The sequence below is a fragment of the Etheostoma cragini genome, chromosome 8 (assembly GCF_013103735.1).
Source record: "Etheostoma cragini isolate CJK2018 chromosome 8, CSU_Ecrag_1.0, whole genome shotgun sequence".
In the NCBI taxonomy this organism is placed as follows: Eukaryota; Metazoa; Chordata; class Actinopteri; order Perciformes; family Percidae; genus Etheostoma; species Etheostoma cragini.
Window position 1 is genome coordinate 27,586,751 of NC_048414.1, and position 21,008 is coordinate 27,607,758.

At 43.7% G+C, this 21,008-nt stretch overlaps 1 protein-coding gene across 1 annotated transcript in view; it reads right to left on the reverse strand.

Annotated features, from left to right (window-relative positions):
- akap13 (A-kinase anchoring protein 13) overlaps positions 1-21,008 on the reverse strand; it is a 71,982-nt gene that overhangs the window by 38,370 nt on the left and 12,604 nt on the right. The window contains exons 2-11 of the mRNA XM_034880207.1: positions 15,458-15,501; positions 11,410-11,581; positions 11,200-11,297; positions 10,554-10,631; positions 10,170-10,389; positions 7,854-8,046; positions 5,690-5,900; positions 3,608-4,274; positions 272-2,756; positions 7-163 (exon numbers count right to left, since the gene is read on the reverse strand). Coding sequence (XP_034736098.1) covers positions 7-163; positions 272-2,756; positions 3,608-4,274; positions 5,690-5,900; positions 7,854-8,046; positions 10,170-10,389; positions 10,554-10,631; positions 11,200-11,297; positions 11,410-11,581; positions 15,458-15,490 — 4,314 coding nt within the window. The 5' untranslated portion in view covers positions 15,491-15,501. The remainder of the gene's footprint in view (positions 1-6; positions 164-271; positions 2,757-3,607; positions 4,275-5,689; positions 5,901-7,853; positions 8,047-10,169; positions 10,390-10,553; positions 10,632-11,199; positions 11,298-11,409; positions 11,582-15,457; positions 15,502-21,008) is intronic.

Sequence of the window (21,008 nt, forward strand, 5' to 3'; positions counted from 1 at the left end):
ACTGTCCTGCTGACTCTCTGAGCTGTGTGGACTGTCCTGCTGACTCTCTGAGCTGTGTGGACTGTCCTGCTGACTCTCAGAGCTGTGTGGACTGTCCTGCTGACTCTCAGAGGTGTGTGGACTGTCCTGCTGACTCTTGGAGCTGTGTGGACTGTCCTGCTGACTCTCAGAGGTGTGTGGACCGTCCTGCTCACAATCAGACCTGTGTAGACTGTCCTGCTGCTGACACGTGGAGCTGTGTGGACACTCTGAGCTTTGTGGACTGTCCTGCTGAGTCTCGGAACTGTGTGGACTGTCCTGCTGACTCTCGGAGCTGTGTGGACTGTCCTGCTGACTCTCAGAGCTGTGTGGACTGTCCTGCCGACTCTTGCAGGTGTGTGGACTGTCCTGCTGTCTCTCGGAGCTGTGTGGACAGTCCAGCTGACTCTCAGAGCTGGGTGGACTGTCCTGCTCATGCGGCAGTCCTCCTACGTCCCCCACATCATGTCTGTGCTGTTTCCCCGTTTCTTCCTGACAGACAGACTGATCCTGCGGGCATTTATTCTCACCAGGTGTGGGATTTTCCTCAGAAGCCTCTGGATATTGCAGCTGGATGTCCACCTGCATGTTGCCCGGGCTGTCTACCTCGCTTGTATTTCTTTGGTTTGCTTTTGGCAAAAGTGTCCTATTAACTCGGAGTAGGCTGTCTTCTTCTTCTTCTGTAAAGGCTTTGTTTCGTGTACTTTCTGTCTGGATTTCCCCTTTGTGGAGTTGTGGTGAGCTAGGAGCGTCTGCAGGTGCAACCAGGTCCAGGTTGGCTGGCCTGATCTCAACATTAGCTGCTTGTTGAGAGGGGAACTGATCAGTAGGTTGTGAATACCCTACAGATTGCTTTTCTGTCTCACATTGTACCAGAGGACACTTGTCCATCCGCTCTAGGCTATCCGCGGCTGATGCTACTGCTACCGCGACAACTGCTACCGCTGTGGCAACTAGGTCTCTATTGTAGTCCTGCTCTTGTTCTCTGTCTATGGAAGACAACTCCCTGTAATGCATCCCACTGCCATTTTCTTCACTCTTCCGTCTTTTTTTAGCTGCTTCCTCTTCAACCACCCACAACTCATTTCTCTTTTTGTCTGCGTGCTCCTGATCTCTCAGCATCTCAGAGACCAAACAATGCTCCGAATATCCCCTCACGCTTGTCTCAGCGCTTCCTTCCCGTATTTGAAGTGGTAAAACATCCGCTGTACCGTCTAATGGCAGAGCCCCAGCTTCTGTGGGACGCGCAGGTCCCATAAACCCTACATGTCTTCCCTTGGGAGCAACAGGTTGCTCTGTCTCGTTTGACTCCACACACTGTACAAGTGCATCCTGTTCAGGAAGATCCACAAGAAATGAGTTCTCTGTGAACTTTGTAGGATCTGAAAGTTTGACAGGAAGTTCTTTTGGGCAGTTATTAGAGTCCACCAAAACTGTCTGATCCTCAGGCGTTTTACCATCAACCGTCAAATCCTCGTTTTCGGACAATGGATTTGACTCCACATTATCCACTGTTTGTTGGACCGGACTGACAAGCCCCTTTAATTCCAGCTCTGTAGGGTAAAGTACTTCCTTTTTTACTGGCTGCACAGTTATGTCCTCTGTAATGTCCTCTGTGTCTGCCTTTCGGATGTCCATCTGACAAAGTTCTGAAGCAGGGGCGCTAGAATCCAGGTTAAAGTGATCAGGTCCATGAAAGTGCATGCTGTCCTCTGATAATTCCTTTGTTTCTGGTGTCTGCAACGCTGTACTTTCAGTCAGGTCTGTCGGACTTAAGTCTGGAGTGGTATTACTAGGACAGTCCGGTCCATGAGTGTCCCTTGTCTGGCCCTCTGTCCGGCTGGGTAGAAGCATGGCGTCCTTGTCAGTTTCCTCTCTCTGGGTTGGAGACTTGCTGTCTGCCCTTCCTGTTGTGTCCCTGGCTTCGGACTCGGTCTCCGACTGAGTCTTTAGGTCTGTCTTTATCACTATGTGACTCTGAGACTCAATGCTTGAGCTGGAGCTAAGCTTGCCCTCCGTGCCTCCTCTCTTCCCCCTCTTATTCCGTCTTTTTTTTCTGCCCTTTGCTCCTTTCTCTTGGCTCCCTTGCTTCTCTTCTCCCTCTTCGATGTCCGCTCTTTCCGAACTCTGTCTGCTGTAACTGGTCTCTCTGTTAGTGACCTCCTCTCGGTCTCCCTCCACTCCTCCCTCCTTACAATCTAGCCATACTTCCTCCTCTGGCTGTGATCCGTGCACTTCCCGGCTTTGTGCACCCAGCCCTTGTGACAGTGCTGGCTGTGTTCCAGCAGCATGTGGCTGACTAAGAGCTGCAGACACTTGAGAGCTAAGACCAGAAGCTTGGGCTGAGCTCCAGTCACATTCTTTCTGCTTTGTCACTCCCTGCTCCAGCTGTCCATGTGTTCTCTGATCTGTTGTGTCACCATCATACCAAACTGACTTGGAGTTCACCGCCTCCCTCTTCCAGGCTTCATTGGCACCCTGGTCCAGGTTTTCACCCTGATACCACACTGTTTTTGCTAGGGTTTCTGGCCCCTGTGGGATCGATCCCATTCTGCTACCAATCCAGCCTCCATCCCGCCACAGGCCTCCGCGGGGTTTTCTGTCCTTGTCTGTGGATTTGGGGCTGGCCCTCCTGCCCGACTGAGGACTGTTGGTGTCCATGGTGTCAGGTTGGCTCAGCTCCTCTGAGTCCGACTGACCTTCCCCGGGATCTTGGGATTGTTCCTGACCCATGGTTACTGAAAGGACACAGAGTTAGATTAAAGACTGAGAAAAATCTTAGAGTATCACACTTTGCTTAGTTTCATAGCTTTGGTCATTTTTCCATCAATAAGTTTACTAGAGATATAGTAATGTTGTTATATTGCTTTAAAAAGTCAAGATGGGTCACGAGCAGTCAGATGATCATACCAACAGTTAATAATCACTCATTGCACAGGTGAGCTGTGTGGAGAGAAGTCAAAGCTGAACCAGGGAGAGTGTGACGGGGCATAACTTTACCTTATTAACCTTCCTTTTTCTCTCGAATGGTGTTTCTTTTTTCCCAAATTGCGGATTTTATTCAGCAGTTACATTTTTTTTTGGGGGGGGGGGGCTTTTGCTGCCTTTATTTTGACAGGACAGCTGAAGAAATGAAAGGGGAGAGAGAAAAGGGAATGACATGCACCAAAGGGCCTCAGGTCGGATTTAAAATAAATATACTGCATATATACAGTATGTTATATTTTTAATTAACCAAATAATGACCATAATCAGTATTGGCCTTAAAAATCCTTTATCGGTGGGGCTCTAGAACACAGATTACAGATGTGAGAACGGAGCCTCTGACTTTTGTTTCTTTTGTTTCCGTAGTACACACCAGCTTCCTCTTTGGGTGTAAAATGTCATCGATAACCAACAGTGACACAGTGTGACTCGGCGTTCCTGCCTGTCTCTGAAGCTGTTCACACATCACATGTTGTTTTTATTAGTTAAATAATCTTAGAGTAGGTTTGTGTGGTAGAATCTCAAATCAGCAAAGCAACTTTTCTTCTTTCACATACTTCCCAATCCCCATGCACGAGTGAGTCGGACCCACTAGGGGACGTACCTGTCCTCTCTGCGGCTGATTCCACAGCGAACTTGACGTCAGCGTGTCCCGCTGGGAGACGTCCAGAGTCTACCCGATCTGTCCGTGTCACTGCTTCTGTCTCGGCGACTCGCTCACATGTTAGCAGGTCAACGTCCTGTTTTTCTACGATGATGGCGACAGACCCAGCTGCTGCCTTCCTGCCAGCACACTTCCCATCAGCGCCTGGCGCAGACCCTGGCTTTCTGGGTAGTGGAGTCTCTTCTGTTGCAGGAATACACTGAGCTGTCACTGAAGCTTTAGGTGAAGTATCTGTCTCTCGTATGCTTCTTGTTGCCTTTGTGGGCGTGCGTGCTATCCCTCCACCTGCCTCTCGGTTGCCTCTCTTACTCCCTGGAGATTCCGCTGCATGTCTCGTCGCATTTCTACTTCTTCTTTTGTTTTTGCGGTTACGGCCAGCAGGAGAGTTGGCAGCTTCCTGGCTCTGAAAAAGACTTGCACTGCTACAGGATGTCTGAGTGACAGCAGAGTCCTCCCCTTGGCCTCTCTCCTCCAATGACGGAGGACTTCCCTGTTCCTCTTTTGTTGTGCTGCAGGTCTCTATGGTTACCAGAGACAGCCCTGCATTCTGCTTGCAGGGCTGCAGCCTACAGGCAGGGCTGAAAGCCGCAGCACCAGAAGAGTTTACCTGCAACAAGGAAGACAATCCAAATGAAGTGTTGATAGACATTCAACAGACAATTCAATAAAAAACGTAAAATATAACTTTGGTGCATAGACAGGCTGTAGAGAGGTAAGCTATGGGACCTGTCAAAAAGCTTATGTATCAAGGTACAGCCCATATTTATGAAGGATTGGGTAACCATGGTTACGTGATGCTGGGTGATGTTTCCTGTGAACGTGTCGCAGAAGAGACCACAACTGGCAGGAAACAACTGAACTTGTCTTTCTTGGTTCCCATGAATCAACACAACAACTTAAAGAACACAAACTGTATCTTTGTAATGTCCATACACTGTCTGCATGTCAGTGAATCACTGCAGGGACCCTGCTAAACACAGCGTTACAATAAGAGTTGCATGCGGGCACGTATTTGAAAACATACCGAAAATACGTGTTTTTATTTGATTAATTACTAAAAATTGATCTTAAAAATTGTGGTGACATGCAGGTGAGAATCTAGCTCTGTTTCTATCCATGTGTTTTTATCCAAGTTAAGTGACATTGAATGAAAAATGCCTTATAGAAACAGTAAAATTCGATGGAATTTCATGAATATCGACTCAAAGGAAATACGTTTAGTTTCATTGGATTTTCTCTTGATCGATATACGGCTTGCGTGATAAACGCGGATGGAAATGTTATTTGCCAAATAAATAATGAATTGGGATTACGTTTTTGGTCATTTTATGGTTGCAACCTGCCACAAAACGAAGAAGAAGAAGAAGTTATAGATAATGTCGGCCCAGTATTATATGGCGGCGTCAACAAAGACAGATGGAAGTGGACGGCCGAGGAGACGAGAGACTTACTGAATTTAATTTATCAGGAACTCGTAAAGGGAATGGTTGACAAAGGTTAGGACAAGCCGAGAGACGTCCTGCGGAGTCAATGGAAGACGCTCAAAAAGCGAGACATGTCTCAAAAAAAAATCTTGCAGCGGTCCCGGAGGGACAATAAAAGACAAGTTGCATCTGCATCATCATCACAATGTGTTGATAGCATCGTTGTTTTCTTATTATAGCTTGATATGTCGCTATCAGCTGCCACATAAGCACTATTACAACTTGTCCCATTTTGATCATGTGTTGGTAGACGGCGCGATCCATTTTGTCTAGAAAAACGGTGTTCGCTAAGGTTAGCTTGAATGTTGTGCGATTCAGTGTGAAAATGAATGGAAACACCTTAAAATTCTAAAATCAATTCGATATACCAATTTGATTGCAAAACAGCATGTGACGTCATTACCACATGTTTTTATTGGCTTTAAAGCCGTCGGATGGAAACACACTTTCACCAGCTTTATTCACATGAGTTTTTTTTACTGAACTTCAGATAATTCTCTGGATGGAAACTTAGCTTCTGTCTCTGCTGTCAGCTCACCTGTGTGTCCCTGTGAAGACCAATGTGTGTCCTCAGCTCCTTCAGCTCCTCCTGGATGCAGCGGTCTTCACCGCCCCCACCTCTCTGCCCCAGGACCGGGAACGTCAGGGTGTAGGTGCCAAGAGCGGCGTGGTGCTGAAACACTCGGCCTTCTGGGTAGACAGGCAGCTGCTCCTTTAGTTCCACTTGGACGTTTGAGGACGTCTCATACCTACAGGGACACAAAGTCGTACGCGTGTGTGTGGGTGTGAGAGACAGCTGCTCCGATTTAAATGGACTCTGCTGTCCCGCACGACTGAGACACCAGGGGACCAGGAGTCTCTGAGGCGTACCTGTGTGGTTAATATATTATAAAGGTCCAGGGAAAAAAAACTAACTAATACACAACTAAAGGACAACTCCCGACAGGCAGCCTATGTGACTCACACTTTAGAACCACACCCCCCAGCTCCAGCTCCAGCTCCACCCCCCACCACCCCCACACACACTGAGCCCAAATCAGCTGAGGTCTGACGAGCCCAGTTCCGCCTGGGCCACTGGAGAGGTGCAGTTACACACGCACATGCACACACACACACACACACACACACACACACACACAGTATCAACAGCATTAATACAGCAGGCTTGTTTTTCCTGTCAGCCAACTCAATCCTTACCGCCTGAACATTATAATTACTTTAAACACTTATACTGTATTCTCTCTCTTTAAGCCGTTTCGGTGTCTACACACAGCCGCTCGTCATCTGACAGGAAAAAGAAAGTGTGATCTCATCCCTTGTACGTTTCAGGGTTGATTGAACATTTTGTTTCTTGTTTTCAAGGTTACATGTGGGCTGGTGCCACTTTATCTAGCGGAACTCCAGATTGGACCAATCAGACGCTCCTGATGCTCCCAGAGCCAGACACAGGAACACCCACGGTGTGGAACAGTTGATTGTTATAAACCTGCTCACACTCACAAGCCTCACCGCCCTCTTCGGTTGAGATGAGCTCGGCTTCATCTTCTTTTTTGCTGAAAGTTGTCCACTCTTATTATCTTTATTGCTTAACTTCTTCTAGCTGTGCTTTGCTTCTTGTGCCTGTCAAGAACTCCGTGCTCTATGAATAAAGAATACATGCCACAGTCTGACGTAAGCGTGTACTACTTGGGCCTTCTAATGAGTCAGCTGCATGTGGAATATTTGACAGCAGACACACAGCAGCTGTGTAATCAAGTGACAAGGAGGAATCCCTGCAGTCGATTTAAGATTTATTTATTAGGACAATGCGCATTAAATAACATTTCTGTAAATGTGCCAGTGTTAGCCGGCCAGCTTATTTTCAACTGTAGTCCTAGTTACCTAGCATGGATGTCTAAAGCGCGAGAGGAAACCCACACAAACACAAAGAAGAAGAATAACATGCAGCCTTTTCACAAAAAGGCCCCGGCCGGCCTAGGGATCAAACTGGAACTCTGTCTGTCTGTCTGTCTGTCTGTCTCCTGTACATGCATAGTGTTTACAACATGCTACTCTGCCACATGCAGTTCTATTTCTATTTGTTTTGCACTTCTCATGTTTCTGCTGTATTGACTTTTTGTCTTTTTGAAATTGAGCTTATGGAAGCACACTGATGCGGGATAATAAGTCAAGAGTCACAGCTCTTGATGTTGATGATATATAGTGGTGCTCACACGTTTATGAACATATACTAAAAAAGAAGAATAAAAAAGTATTTTGGAAATTTATCAAAATGCCTTAATTAAAAAAATTGCAAAAATTCAATCTTTAAGGACACAAATTTTATTTGTGAATTAATAATGTATCGTAAAAAAATAAAAGTTTTTTTCTTAAAATGCCCCTGTATTTTAAGAAAAAAACGTTTATTTATTTACTCTCTCAACGCAAATCAAACCATTAGGCTAACTGAAATAAAACCATGCCAATCTCTAAGTATGGTGAAGGGTATGTGATGATGTGGGGGGAGCTATTTTAGTTCCAAAGGCCAAGGGAACTTTATCAGGATGCATAGTATCCTGATCCATGAAATAACTGGCCTTTAATTATAAATCTCTGCCTGTCTCTATGGGAATGATTTTTGAATTCTTCTTTTCAGTCAACTTTAGCATGGGTTCATAAACGTATGAGCATCCCTGTGTCTACATCTCTCTCTGTGTACTCACTGTGTGAAGAGCTGCAGCAGCTGCTGCTGCCCTCTGCTCTGTGCCACGGCGGCCGCAGTCTGTCCCTGGGCGTTGGGCGTCCTCAGCGCCTCCCGGCCCCCTGGCTGCTGCAGGACCAACGCCGCCACTCTCCTCAGACCGTGACTGGCTGCCACGTGCAGCAGGCTGGACAGCTGCTGGCACTGAGACCGGCCTGAGGACAGAGAGAAGACACGGTGAGGGGGAGGTGGACTTGTGGGGACATGGGAGAGAATACAGTGGGTCACGCTTTATTCAACCGTGGCTATCAACAGGTCCTGGGTCAGGGTTTCAGAGAAAATCATACCCTAATGATGAACTACATGGGACACACTTCAGCCAACTGGAAAACAGTTGATGGGACCAGTCTGCCCGGCAGGTCTTATTGGCTGATAGGATGTGATGATGAGGATGATGATGATGATGATGATGATGATGTGGACTGGTACTGCTACAGTCTTGTGTTGTGCTCGGTCAACACGCTGTCCACAGCTGATCCCACACCATCACTGACTGCATGAGCCTCACAATAAATGCGTTTAATATGCAGCCTGTTACTGTGAAAGCATCAGTGTTGGCACTGACAGTCAGAGTTATCCAAAAAATGATTGCTTCACATATGTAACAACTGGATAAAGGACTGAATGAATTATCCTTAAAGTGTGATGACTGAGTGAGAGCCGAATGGCTGTGTTTTCAGATTTTTACGGTTGATTTTATGTGTATAGACATGTAGTTATTTACACTGTGTTAGCCTTTATCTAATGGTAGGGTATTTGATGCTATTGTACATGGAGTCGGGCCATGTCATCCTCCTGCGCTCTGTAACGGATAATTTGATGGTGAGACAGTGCTTCTAATAGATTAAATTTTAAAGCGCCCATTTTATGCTCATTTTTAGGTTCATAATTGTAATATGAGGGTTGTACCAGAATAGGTTTCACTTTCAAAAAACATCATATTTTTGTACCGCACATTGCTGCAGATCCTGTTTCCACCCAGTGTGTTTAGGTTTCTGTTTTAGGTACAGAGTGAGACATCTCTCTTGTTTTAGCTACAGAGTGAGACATCTCTCTTGTTTTAGCTACAGAGTGAGACATCTCTCTTGTTTTAGCTACAGAGTGAGACATCTCTCTTGTTTTAGCCCCAGAGTGAGACAGGATTAGCTGAAAGACTTCTTTTACATGAGGGCCACTTGTGGAATACCTGCAGAACAGGGACAGGAAGTAGTTCTTTTGGAGATTATGGAGAACTAGTGGCTGTTGGAGCAGTGTTTTGCCATTGAGAACGAGCTAGCATGCTACAGTTGGCCACCTCGTCTCGGCTAGTGACGTAGAAAGCCCTGTAGATCTTGAACAGCTCACCCAGAGACTGAAGACAGAGGACATTCAGAAACCGGATCTCATTTTAAACAGCATGGATAGTTTTTTTCCCAAATGTGTTTGCGTTTGGCACCAGCACCAGAGACACAAAATAACATCCCAAATCCCAGAAAAAGTGTTTTTTTTCCTAATATCGGAACTTTAAGAGCGGATTCTGATTCAACATTTGAGTTGGATTTTAAAAGGTGTTTATAGAACAATTATCACTCAGCACAAGCACAAATAACACAGCTGAATTATCGTCATGATAACGTGGATGATATGGAGAGAAAAAATGTTCGTGAGGTATCTTGATAATATTAAGAGTAATCATTATTCCCACATTTACTTTCTTGAGTCTGACATCAGTTCACCACCTCTCCATCTGCGTCGCCAAATCCCATTTTGTCTTCAAGATGTGTGTATGCACGGGTCACAGATTGTGGAGGACCACACATTCTCTTGTCAAGTTTGTTTTTGATAAATTACGACTTTTGGGAACGTGGGGAGTCGCGTACACACGTCTTCAGCCCCGTTTTGTGAGTATGCCACGTTCATAAATGAGTCCCCAGGGTATGTCTAATGTCAACCAGAGGACTTCATCATGCGTACCCATGGAATCCCATCCACAGAAGAAGAAGAAGAAGAAGAAGAAGAAGAAGAAGAAGAAGAAGAAGAAGAAGAAGAAGAAGAAGAAGAAGAAGAAGAAGAAGAAGAAGAAGAAGAAGAAGAAGAAGAAGAAGAAGAAGAAGAAGAAGAAGAAGAAGAAGAAGAAGAAGAAGAAGAAGAAGAAGAAGAAGTAAGTGATTTACAAGAAGATGCCGAAGATAATGTCTAACTGAAGAGACAATATTCAGGAACTTCTGTTGGTAAGAGTCAACACTAACATCTGTGTGTGTGTGTGTGTGTGTGTGTGTGTGTGTGTGTGGTTGCTCACCGGTGCAGCTGTGCAGTATTGTGGAGACATCAATAGACGTAGTTTCCTGCTGTGTCGCTGTGTCGTCCCTGTCTGTGCCACTGTGTGCAGGTGTGTGTGTTGTCTGTGTGTGTGTCTTCTGTGTGTCCAAAGCGGGTCCAGTCTTCTGGGGGGGCATGATGAGGTGTTTCAGGGCCAGGGCCAGGCTCTGGTCCAAGCGCTCACACTCATTTAACCCAATCTGATACACACACACAAACACACACACACACACACACACACACAAAGACACACACATAGACACACAGCTCAATGAGTTATGGGAAATGACTTGCTAGTATAGTCTCGACAACATTAAAAATAGAATCTAAAGATAACGAATAAAAAACAAGACATGAACCTTACCCGCTCATCATCCAATAGGAATGCTTCCTGTGGAGGTATGTTGTCTAGCAGAAAGTGGGCCATGTCCAGAGCCATTTCCTACACAAACAGACACGCAGGCGTAAAAACACACACACACGGACGCACAAGCACACACACATACACACAGATGTCTCATGCCATCAAACCGTTCTACTTTTCAAATTGTTTCATCTTCTACAACTCACGTGCCATTTTTTACTTGACCAGATGTTATTTGTATGAAAGGCAAGATTAATACATCGGTGATGGCTTCATTGTGTATACATCCAGTGGCCATTTTATTACGTACATCATTCTTCATCGTTCTGCCTCACTCTGACATCTCTCCATTAGGTAGTATAGGTACTGAGCATGTGTGTATAATTCAGGCCTGTGTGTAACGTATGTAATAACAACAGAGTAAATTGTAATTTCCTCTAGCGGGATCTTATAGAGGGAAGAACAACTACACTCCCAACCTGCTTTTCTTCTTCTTTGTTTTATCACTGCAAAATCAGTGTCAGGTAGGCTGTGTCGCTTCTGCCTTTGTTACTAATCATTTGTTTCTCTGGTCGGCGCCATGTCACAGCAACATGCTGCATGCTGGAACATGTTGCAGCCAATAGAAAGCTGACAGAGCTGTTACCTGTACGAAGCAGAAGGTCTCCTGTGAGTGTGTATCCACTGGTGCACCGGGCCGAGCCAAACACAACGTCACCAAGACCTGCTCACACAAATTATGGGCTACACAACACACACATACACACAGACAAACATACTTATGAGTCCACGTGTTTATTCATTTATCTGTGGAAGAATGTGTGTGTGTGTGTGTGTGTGTGAGCGTGTGTGTTACCTGGACACACAGCCTGCAGTGTGACGTGGCTGACTCGCAGTGTGCTGCTCAGGTGTCTCTGTGTGGATCCCGAGAATAAAAGATAAAACTCCGCCTCTTCCTCTTCCTCGTGCTCTCCCTCAGTCCGACACACATCATCATCATCGAGCTGAATGGTCAACACACACTCTCCCTGAGAGGAGACACACACACACACACACACACACACACACACACACAGAGAGACAAGGAAGTCAACTTTAATTACAAAACCTCACTTGACGGACAGATCCGAGTCTAATAGCACTGGTCCAACAATGACTTCTTTGAAAACTCCTTAAATTGACATCCATACAATTTCCAAAAAAGACTTATTAAAAATGTGTTCTTCAGAGGAAGTTATTTAGATGTCCTTAGTTAGACTGGTTCCAGACAAGTTTTTGCTCACTGAGAGTAAAAACCCAGATTGAGACGCTGATTCTTAATGTGCAGTATACACGTCAAAAGAAGGCTTAAAAAAGCTGAATAATACCGACATATCACACACATCTTCAGAAAAAGGCCTTCAATATTCAAACAGAACATGCTGTTAACATGACCCAAATCAAATTTTATGACTATTGCAATATTAATGGCAATATTATATTGAAAGTGTCGCGATAAGTATGCAATATTTTGTGGAGTACTGCTCCATGGTTTTATGTAGTCTTTTTCACCTAAAGCTTAATATTAGATAAACTCTATAAGTGTTAAATAAAACATACTTTAAGTGTTGATTGTTAACACTATTAAGGAGTTCACATTCAAATTGACTCAAGGTTAGAGTTTTATTTTACTCTACTTGGGATTAGTGTTGAACTCCCACAGTAGTTCAGTTTAACACCTGAAAAAGGTTAAAAGATCAACTCCTACAAAATAGTTACTTTAACTCTGCCCTAGAGTTTATTTGATGGTCTCACATGTACACTCAAATTGAGTTGATTTGAACTCCCAGAGAGTTTATTCCAAAGCCTAAATTTTGCTGTGTGTCCAACCAGTACATGTCCTGTTCTGTAGACATGGTCCTTATTTATATATATTGTACTGTCCAACCAATACATGTCCTCTTCTGTAGACATGGTCCTTATTTAATTGAAATAAACCTTGTGTTTTTGTGAAAACTTGTTTAATTTGTTATAAATCTATTTTGATGTGTTTTCCCATAACTTTTGTAATTATACATAGATTCTCATTTTGTTTCACTTGTGTTTTATGTGGACGTATTTAAAAGAGCCACACACTGAGTAACATGCGTTATTGATTACATTTGAACTATTTCGGTAATCATCGGGGTTCATACGCATTTTAACCATCGCTTTTTGGCAAATTTCACGACTATGTATTCCTGAAAATCTCAGTCGACGCCATACAATAAGAATAAAATCTGTGTTAACGTTTACCCTCAGAGGTTTAACGATAGAAATGGATGACAATGTATGTGGTTCATAGTGGAATTCATAATATCGCGCCCGTATGGAACGTTAAGGTTAAGACAACGTGAAATACATTCATTCATTTTTTTTATTAATCACATATTACTACGCTTTGTTAAAAAAAAAAAAATCCATGACTTTTCCTAAATTAAAGTTAAAATTAAAATAAAAGTCTTTTTATTTTTCGAAAACCTTTCCAGGCCTGGCATTTGCATTTTTCAAATTCCATACCTTTTCCAGGTTTTTCAAAAAAGTATGAACCCCGAATCTCGTTGAGCAGAAATAGAGAAAGGGTCTTGGAATGGCGAGTTGAGTTCTGCATGTACTGCAGATGTGAACAACCACTCTCAAACGCCGCTGGAGCACTTAAACTTGAAACATGTTGCTTTAAAGTACATTTAGAACAGATGAAAAAGTGTGAGATTCATTTACGATCACTCACGAGTTAACCATAATCGTGATTCAATATTGGACTGGATCGACAGCCCTAGTTTGAAGACATAGAATAGAGACTTCAGACTTGTATTTTGCTCCTTTAGCAATGCTGTGAAACATGACACAGCACACACACACACACGGCTGCTGAACATGCAATTAAAAGTCTGTTAGCAGCCACACCCACATAGGCATAGGCTAACAATAGACACACAGGAATGTTTCTCAACCAAAACACACACACACACACACCCACACACACACACACTAAATTGTTGTTGAGCTAAAGTTCTCTGCAGGGAAGATGAAGACACTTCAACAGGCCTCAAACACCTTTAAAATGATTGGGCCATGATTGGCCATATTTAAACGATCTAAGCGCACGCCCTGAAGCGCATGAAGGGGTTTAAAAGAGTTGCACTTAGTGTTTCCATTCATTCATAGGTGTGTTTGGGCATAACATGCAATCAACCAATCACAGTGTCCTCTCCCATTCCCTTTAAAAGCCAGGTGCATTGCCATTATGATGGCGGATTGCACCGTCATATTTTTATTTGTAATCATTTTGCCTGTGTGTGTGCTGATGCATTTCCCTGTGTGTGTGACAAGCATAGTGTGCGCGCTGGGCATAAGCCTAGGCGCATTTTACTAATATGCTGTTAAAATAAGAATGTAATTGACTTTAGACAAGATTTTTGTCGGTCAACAGAGCAATCTCTTTCCGCTGCCTCAAGATAGCAAAATACCCAGAATGCACCTGAACATCTCCCAGTAAGACCAGCACACCCATGGGAGCAAAGATGGGCGCATGTGCATTTGTTATTTCAAGGACGTGGGCGCCGGATGGTCTTAAAATAGCAAAGACACTTGCGTCGGGCTTTGTGCCACGGCAGGTGCAAAATAGGGCCCATTATGTTTCCATATCATGTTATGAAAAATATTGAATGTGTTATTATTCTAACTTATTGTACCCTGAAATTACGTACAGAAGGCACTCACAAAACTGTGTACTACTGACTTACTGTGTACTTCGCAGATAAACATTGTAAAAAAATATCCCAATTGCAATATAATGCTTTATTATTCATTAGTATCAAGCATTAATAAGAGGTGAAATCTAAGTTGATTGTGCTGATATGATGCCTCTCTTTTTACTTAAACGAAAACAGTTAAATGACTTGTAAGTAAGTAAAGTTAAAGTAATTACATATATTTCTGAATCACTTTTACGCAGACATAAGCCACATAGTGGCATAACATAAAATACAAGACAAAATTATAGACAAGAAAATGACCATGTGAGCACAAGTTTAAAAGTACAAAACTAAGAAGACACTTAAAATAAAATAATCCGAGTGCAGACACGGTGCATACAGGTTACCCCTGTCGAAACTGTCTCTATAGTACTGTACCTCAAAAGATTTACTATTTTAATAGTTTTGTTTCACAAAGAAAACCTTTAAGTCGTTCTTCTGTCAATAGCAAGATTCCCAGTTAGATTTCTCTAAGTGAATTAGAGTGAAAAGTAAAACACGTAAAGCAAGATGCTGTGTGCCTGACTCCAAACTGAATCGAGCCCTAGCACCATTTCAAAAACCTTTTAGCTACATATGGTTGTTTGGTTGCCAACGTTAGCTCAAAACGCCATTCAACTGACAGCCTTTGTTGTACTTGATTGCTAGTTTGTAGCTAAGCTATCAGTAATGTCAAAAACGTTTTAGCTATATATAATTGTTTGGTTGCTAACGTTAGCTCAAAACACTCCATTCAATGGACAACTTTTGTTGTGTTTGATGCTAACTCGTAGCCATCAGTGAACCAACTTTGTTAAGTAGGTCCATTTTTACTATATTGACATTACAGAAGTCTCTCGTTAGCATCTTGTCCACTGCAGTACCGAGTTTAGCTAAATGCTAACATGAGCATATTCAGCAGTAGCAACTTACTTCACCATCTTAGTTTAGCATGGTAGCATGCTAACTTGCTGAGGCTGATGGGATAGTTGCGCAGGCGTAACCAAAGTATTGGTCCGAGTGAAATGTTGACCTGGTGCTGGCGCTAGTTATTAGCATTCATCCTGAGGGAAACACGAAGGTCTTAACCAATGATACCATCTGATAGTTGTTGTGACAAAAACCAAAAAATTTAAAAACGACACTTACATAGAGTGGAGCTTGTTGGGGATTCAGTTTCATGGCGCTGGACTCTAGAAGAGAAGAAGAGAAGACAGAGACGTGTTAGCTGGGATCCAATCAATGCTCTCCAATGCTTGCGTAGGAAGACAAACCACAAGATCATGAATAGACCTCCCATCCACTCTGTTACACAGCATTATTAAACTCAAGATTCTGATAAAAAAAAACAGAAGAAACTTCTCATATTCATCACATACGAGCGTACCGTACAATGTAGTGAAACTCTGAAACTCTGAAACTCTGAATCCTTGCATTTGACCTATCCTAAGCATTGGGACCAGTGGACAGCCACAAACACAACGTCCAGGGATTATCTGGGGGTTCACTGTCCTGCTCATGGACACTTTGACATGCAGCCTAACCCTAACCCCTAGCAATGATTGGTCAATTCTGACTTTTGTTTCTGAATAACAGAAAAAGAAGAAGATGAAGATATGCCTTTATTATTCCCAAAAGGGGAAAAATCCTGTTTACACTGTTGGTACAGTGTAAACCCCCCCATGCACAAACAGGCCAGAGTGAGGGGGCTGCCCATTAACAACACCCGGTTGGGGGTTTGGTGTCTTGAGGTCAACTGGCACCTCTACAGCTACATTGGTCAGTATGGGGACATGGACCGGCAACCCTCCAGTTCCCAGCCCAACTCCCCAACCATGACCGTTTCTATAAAAGCAGTTCTAATCACAGACTGCAGAACTAATTTTTAATCGATACCATCATTTTAAAATCAATATATTGTGTCAAACTCTGGTTTTACTGAGTGAGTAGTCATGTAATAGGCAGGGGACACAGGCTTGGCATTCTACATCCCCCTGTCAGCCCCCCCTTGGCTTAGAATTGATATTACGATTCTCTGCCACGATTTTTTTCTCATGAGGTGTAATGTTTATTGCACACATGAACCATGACAAAACAATGCAAATGGGCAGTACCAAACTGATTTTTTTGGCACTTATAGCACACTGCGTGCCACAAGCCTGTACATATGAAGAGAAGGGAGAGCATTAAAACCTATATTATGCAGTCATATGTTTGTGACGCAGTTGGCTCGTAAAATTAAAGGTGAATCAAAGTCATTAAAAAAAAGAAAGCGTATTAAAAATTATATCATGAACAGGGTGAATCAAGATCGTGATTTAATAACGATTAATCATGCAGGCCTACCCTGAAGGGTTAATTCACTTCAGGAAACACATGCTAGTAGACAAAACAAGAGATGATACAGACAACATGTTCATCAAGGTGACAACAAGGTCACAGCATTTAGAAGTTAACAGAGAAAACACAACCGACTGCTTCATAACATCTGAATGACGTAATCATATCATTTTTAGTTGTTTTCTCTCTTTGCGGCCTTCTTTTTCAAACTGCACATGGATGCAGATGTTTTCTTCGGTCGCATGCTTCATGCGTGTACATGTGTTTTGTGAAGGGCAGCGTGGAGCCCTCAGGGCCACCGTACTGGCAAGACCTCTTTTGCATAACATTTAACAGGTTCACGCAAGCACACACGCACTCACACGCACCCCTCTCCACAGAAACACTGGAACCATCCCAGGGAGCCTGTAATACGGGTAACTATTCAGTCTGTGGTGCCACACCTGTTCAGGTGTGGTCTGTTATGTTCACACAAAACACGGATTTAAAGTTATTACACAGCATCACATGGGGTTCAATTAGTCTGGCTAACTAGACCAGAGCACAGGTCCACATGCAGGGATACGCAGCATTTCAATAAAGAGAATCAGATGAACACAGGAACCATGGAGATAATCGGGGTGGGGGAAAAAAAATCTATACATCATAAAATGGCAATATTTTTGGTGGCAATACTGTATCAATATACAGACGCCAAGTATGGATCTTTTATTATATATATGTTGGTCAGTTTGTCCGCTTGACAATCCCATTTTGCAACACTACAATTAAAGTGAACAAACAGAGAAATGTATCTTTTTAGATGAAACAGATGTTTCAAAGTTTCCTTTTGGGGACATTATTTGAAATTGGGATAAATTATAAGTTGAAAAAACTGTTATAAATTTATAAAAATAAATTGCAATATATTGCAGAATATTGCAATATGTTTCAAATTGCAATAATATTGTATCATGGCATAAATGTTGTGATGATATCGTATTGGGAGACGTCTGTTGATTCCGAACCCCCAGGAGGTAACCGGAACTACCTTCCTTGACCTTCCAGTCAGTGTGGGGCTGATGGGGGGGGGGGGGGGGGGGGGGGGGGGGGGGGGGGGGGGGGGGTGATAACAGGGGCCAAGGAAGGAGAGGTGACACAGCAGGCCTGAGTCCCACTTTGCGTCTTAGTCTGCAAGATGCATCTCCCTCCTCGTGCTGTATGTATTTAAGAGAGGACCACACATGTTACCCGCGGCTGCCAGTGTATTGGCGTGGATTTCCTGAGGTCACACTAACTGTTAGTGGACAGCGGGAGGAAACGCAGCGCGCCTGCTGAGATGAAAGGCTGCAGACACACGGCCAGCTGGACCGCGGAGCAATATTAGCAGGGCTGTCCATGACTAAAGAAATTCTTAGTTGACTACAAAACATGACTGTCGTAAATTTTAAATCAAGTACTTAAGCCGAGTTACTCTTATGGGTCTCTCTGGTCGATCCGGCAGCTATTGTTGCTTGTTGCGCAATGTGTGTAAAACCCTCGGTTACAAGTAAGTAAGGTTGCGTCATCCCTAGGTTATTTCTTTCACTGTCTATGGTTTTTAGGGACCATACGCCCCTACAACTCGATCAAAAAGAGTTTTGGGACAGCACTCAGTCTTGCGTGCACATGCAAAACCTAGGGCAAGGGGTTTCGACATTCAGCCAAACACTTCGATGAGTTGATTTAATCGACAGAGCTGTGCACTTTGAGATTGGTTAAGACTAGAAACGCACAATATAAATGTAGTTAATTAACCAATCGGTGAGACTAAGTTTCTACACAATTAATCCTGCAAATGCAACACTTTAAATCTCGTGCTCAACAGAAATGTGCTCATAAGTTTCTTGGAAATGAGTAAATAAGCATGAATAAGCATAAAAAGGGCCTCGTTAACTAAAGAGGGGACAGTCCTAAATATTAGCTGCCTTGTGTTGTTGCACTTTCTGCATATTTGGTTGTGTTGGCAAAGTTGTCGATCAGACTTCCATCATAAGTGTTGGAATCATCGCGCCCACACACACACACACACACACACACACACACACACACACACACACACACACACACACACACACACACACACACACACAGACTCTCCCTGCTCTGCTGTCACACTGATACAACCATCCTGCTCTTGCTGATCATGGTCAACAAATAGTAATAATTAATAATTGATAATAAAATGCAAAGGGTCAATCTTGGTCCCATCACACCAGGACAGGTAGAGTGGTGATATGTTGGTGAAATGAAAGAAACAAACCCAGCGATGAAGCGCTCCCCAGCGATGAAGCGCTCCCCAGCGCTGCCAGAGAACACCGTAATGAACGGCAATTCAAAATAACGTCATCTTCTTTTTTGAATTGCTTCGTTGTATTTTCTTTGGTTATTTTGGTGGAAGCAATGCATAAGTAGCGTAATGCATGAGTCTACGGACAGCAATATTGTATTGTAGCGTGACTCATTTTGGGGGGCCTGGACAGCTTGCTGCATATCATTCCCTCCCCTTCCATTTAATTTCTTCAGCTGTCCTGTCAATGAAGGCCTAAAAATGCCCCAAAAAATAATCTTTGAGGAAAAAATTGGCCAGGTTGGCTCAGAGGTAGTACGGGCGCACATGTGCTGAGAGGTTTATGCCTCGATGCAGAGGTCCAGGGTTTGAATCCGACCTGTGACTATTTCCTGCATGTCTTCCTCCTCTCTCTCACCTAACTGTCCTGTCAAAAATTAAAGGCGGAAAAGCCCCAAAAAGTATCGTAAAAAGTGGGACTCATTACTTTCAAATGAGTAAGTCATATGTTAGATTTTAAACAGAGACGTTGGGTCAGTGCAGTACGTGAAGAAGTTGACTGATGTCAGCAAAGACACTGGCTCTCTGTTCAAACCTCAGACACCCCCGGGGTCAGCACGCAGGAAACAGAAAGTCACACACACACACACACACACACACACACACACACTTTGCATGCTGTCACAATGGGAACAGTGCAGCTGTGACGGACTCATGAAACAGACTTCCGTTTTGTTTTTTTATCAACTGTACTGGGGGTTCTGATGCATGGCACACACGTGCACACACTGAAGGAGTCAACAGACGTTTAATATTGTTCGAGTATGACGCCTACGTCAGGAAACAGCCGACAGTTTCTGAGGCTCCACACAGGTTGGAAGGCTGCTTCGGTTGGCCTGCTCTTCGTGTCCGTGCAGGAGTTAACTCTTTATCCATGTTTTTGTCTTCACATTTGATGCACGGATCTACCTTTCCACTGTCATCCTTATCATTCCTTACTTTGCAATGAACTGTTGTCATTGAACCACCGTGTACAAACAAACAGCGATCACGGGTCAGGGTCCAATAGGAACACAGTGTTACTGAGGACGCTTAGCATCAGATCCTCGGTCCTTCTGTCCGTCTGGCTGCTACGGATAATCCTCACCCCCCCCCAGAGGAATGCATGTATGTGTGTGTGTGTGTGTGTGTTTGTGTGTGCCCCCCCCAATCCCACAGCAGGGGTTCATTTTGGATCAATCTGTTTTCAAAGCCCACTTTTTGAAAACACAGAGTCACGCACAGAGCAGTCACAGATGACAGCGTGTGTGTGTGTGTGTGTGTGTGTGTGTGTGTGTGTGTAGCATGTTTGGCCCCGTCATGTTGATCCTGATGCATTAAGGTCTGTTAATACATAATTTAAGAAGAACGTCTCTGTTTATATTTAGAAATCTCTACTTTCATTAATTTTGGGGCGTCTTATTCTATTCAATTCAAATCAACATACTTTCCTTTGATTGTAGTCTAAATACTTCCTAATTTCTGCTTTTCTAACCCAAACATTAGGTATAAAGACCATAAATAAAGAAAAGGTAAGAAAAAGTGACAAAAGTGTTGAAAAACGGGCAAAGTTTTAGGCAGGGGCAGGCATTTAAAGAAAAGAGATGCCGGGTGTCAGATCCACAGAAAGGAGTCGGAAAATCCCCCCCCCCCCCCCCCCCCCCCCCCCCCCCCCCATCTGACAAAATTTTTTTAAAAAGCGTCATAAGTGTTGAAAAAAGCGACAAAAATGTAAGAAGAAGTTGATCAAATCAATAAAAGGCATCAACAAAATGGCTGACACACGGGTTATAGTCATTTCTATGACATGTATTCTGGAGTATGTGTATTAGCCCAGCAGTGATCTGGCTCTACATGACATCACAGTGAGGGGAGAGTGGCAGAGAGCACCCAGAGGTGACAGCCCCCAGCCTTCAGCCTTCCTCCGTCTGCTAGGGCTGTTGGACCAGAGACACTCCAGATGCATTCTGAGCCGGAATGCTATAAATAGACCAGAGCTGTGTCTCAACTGTT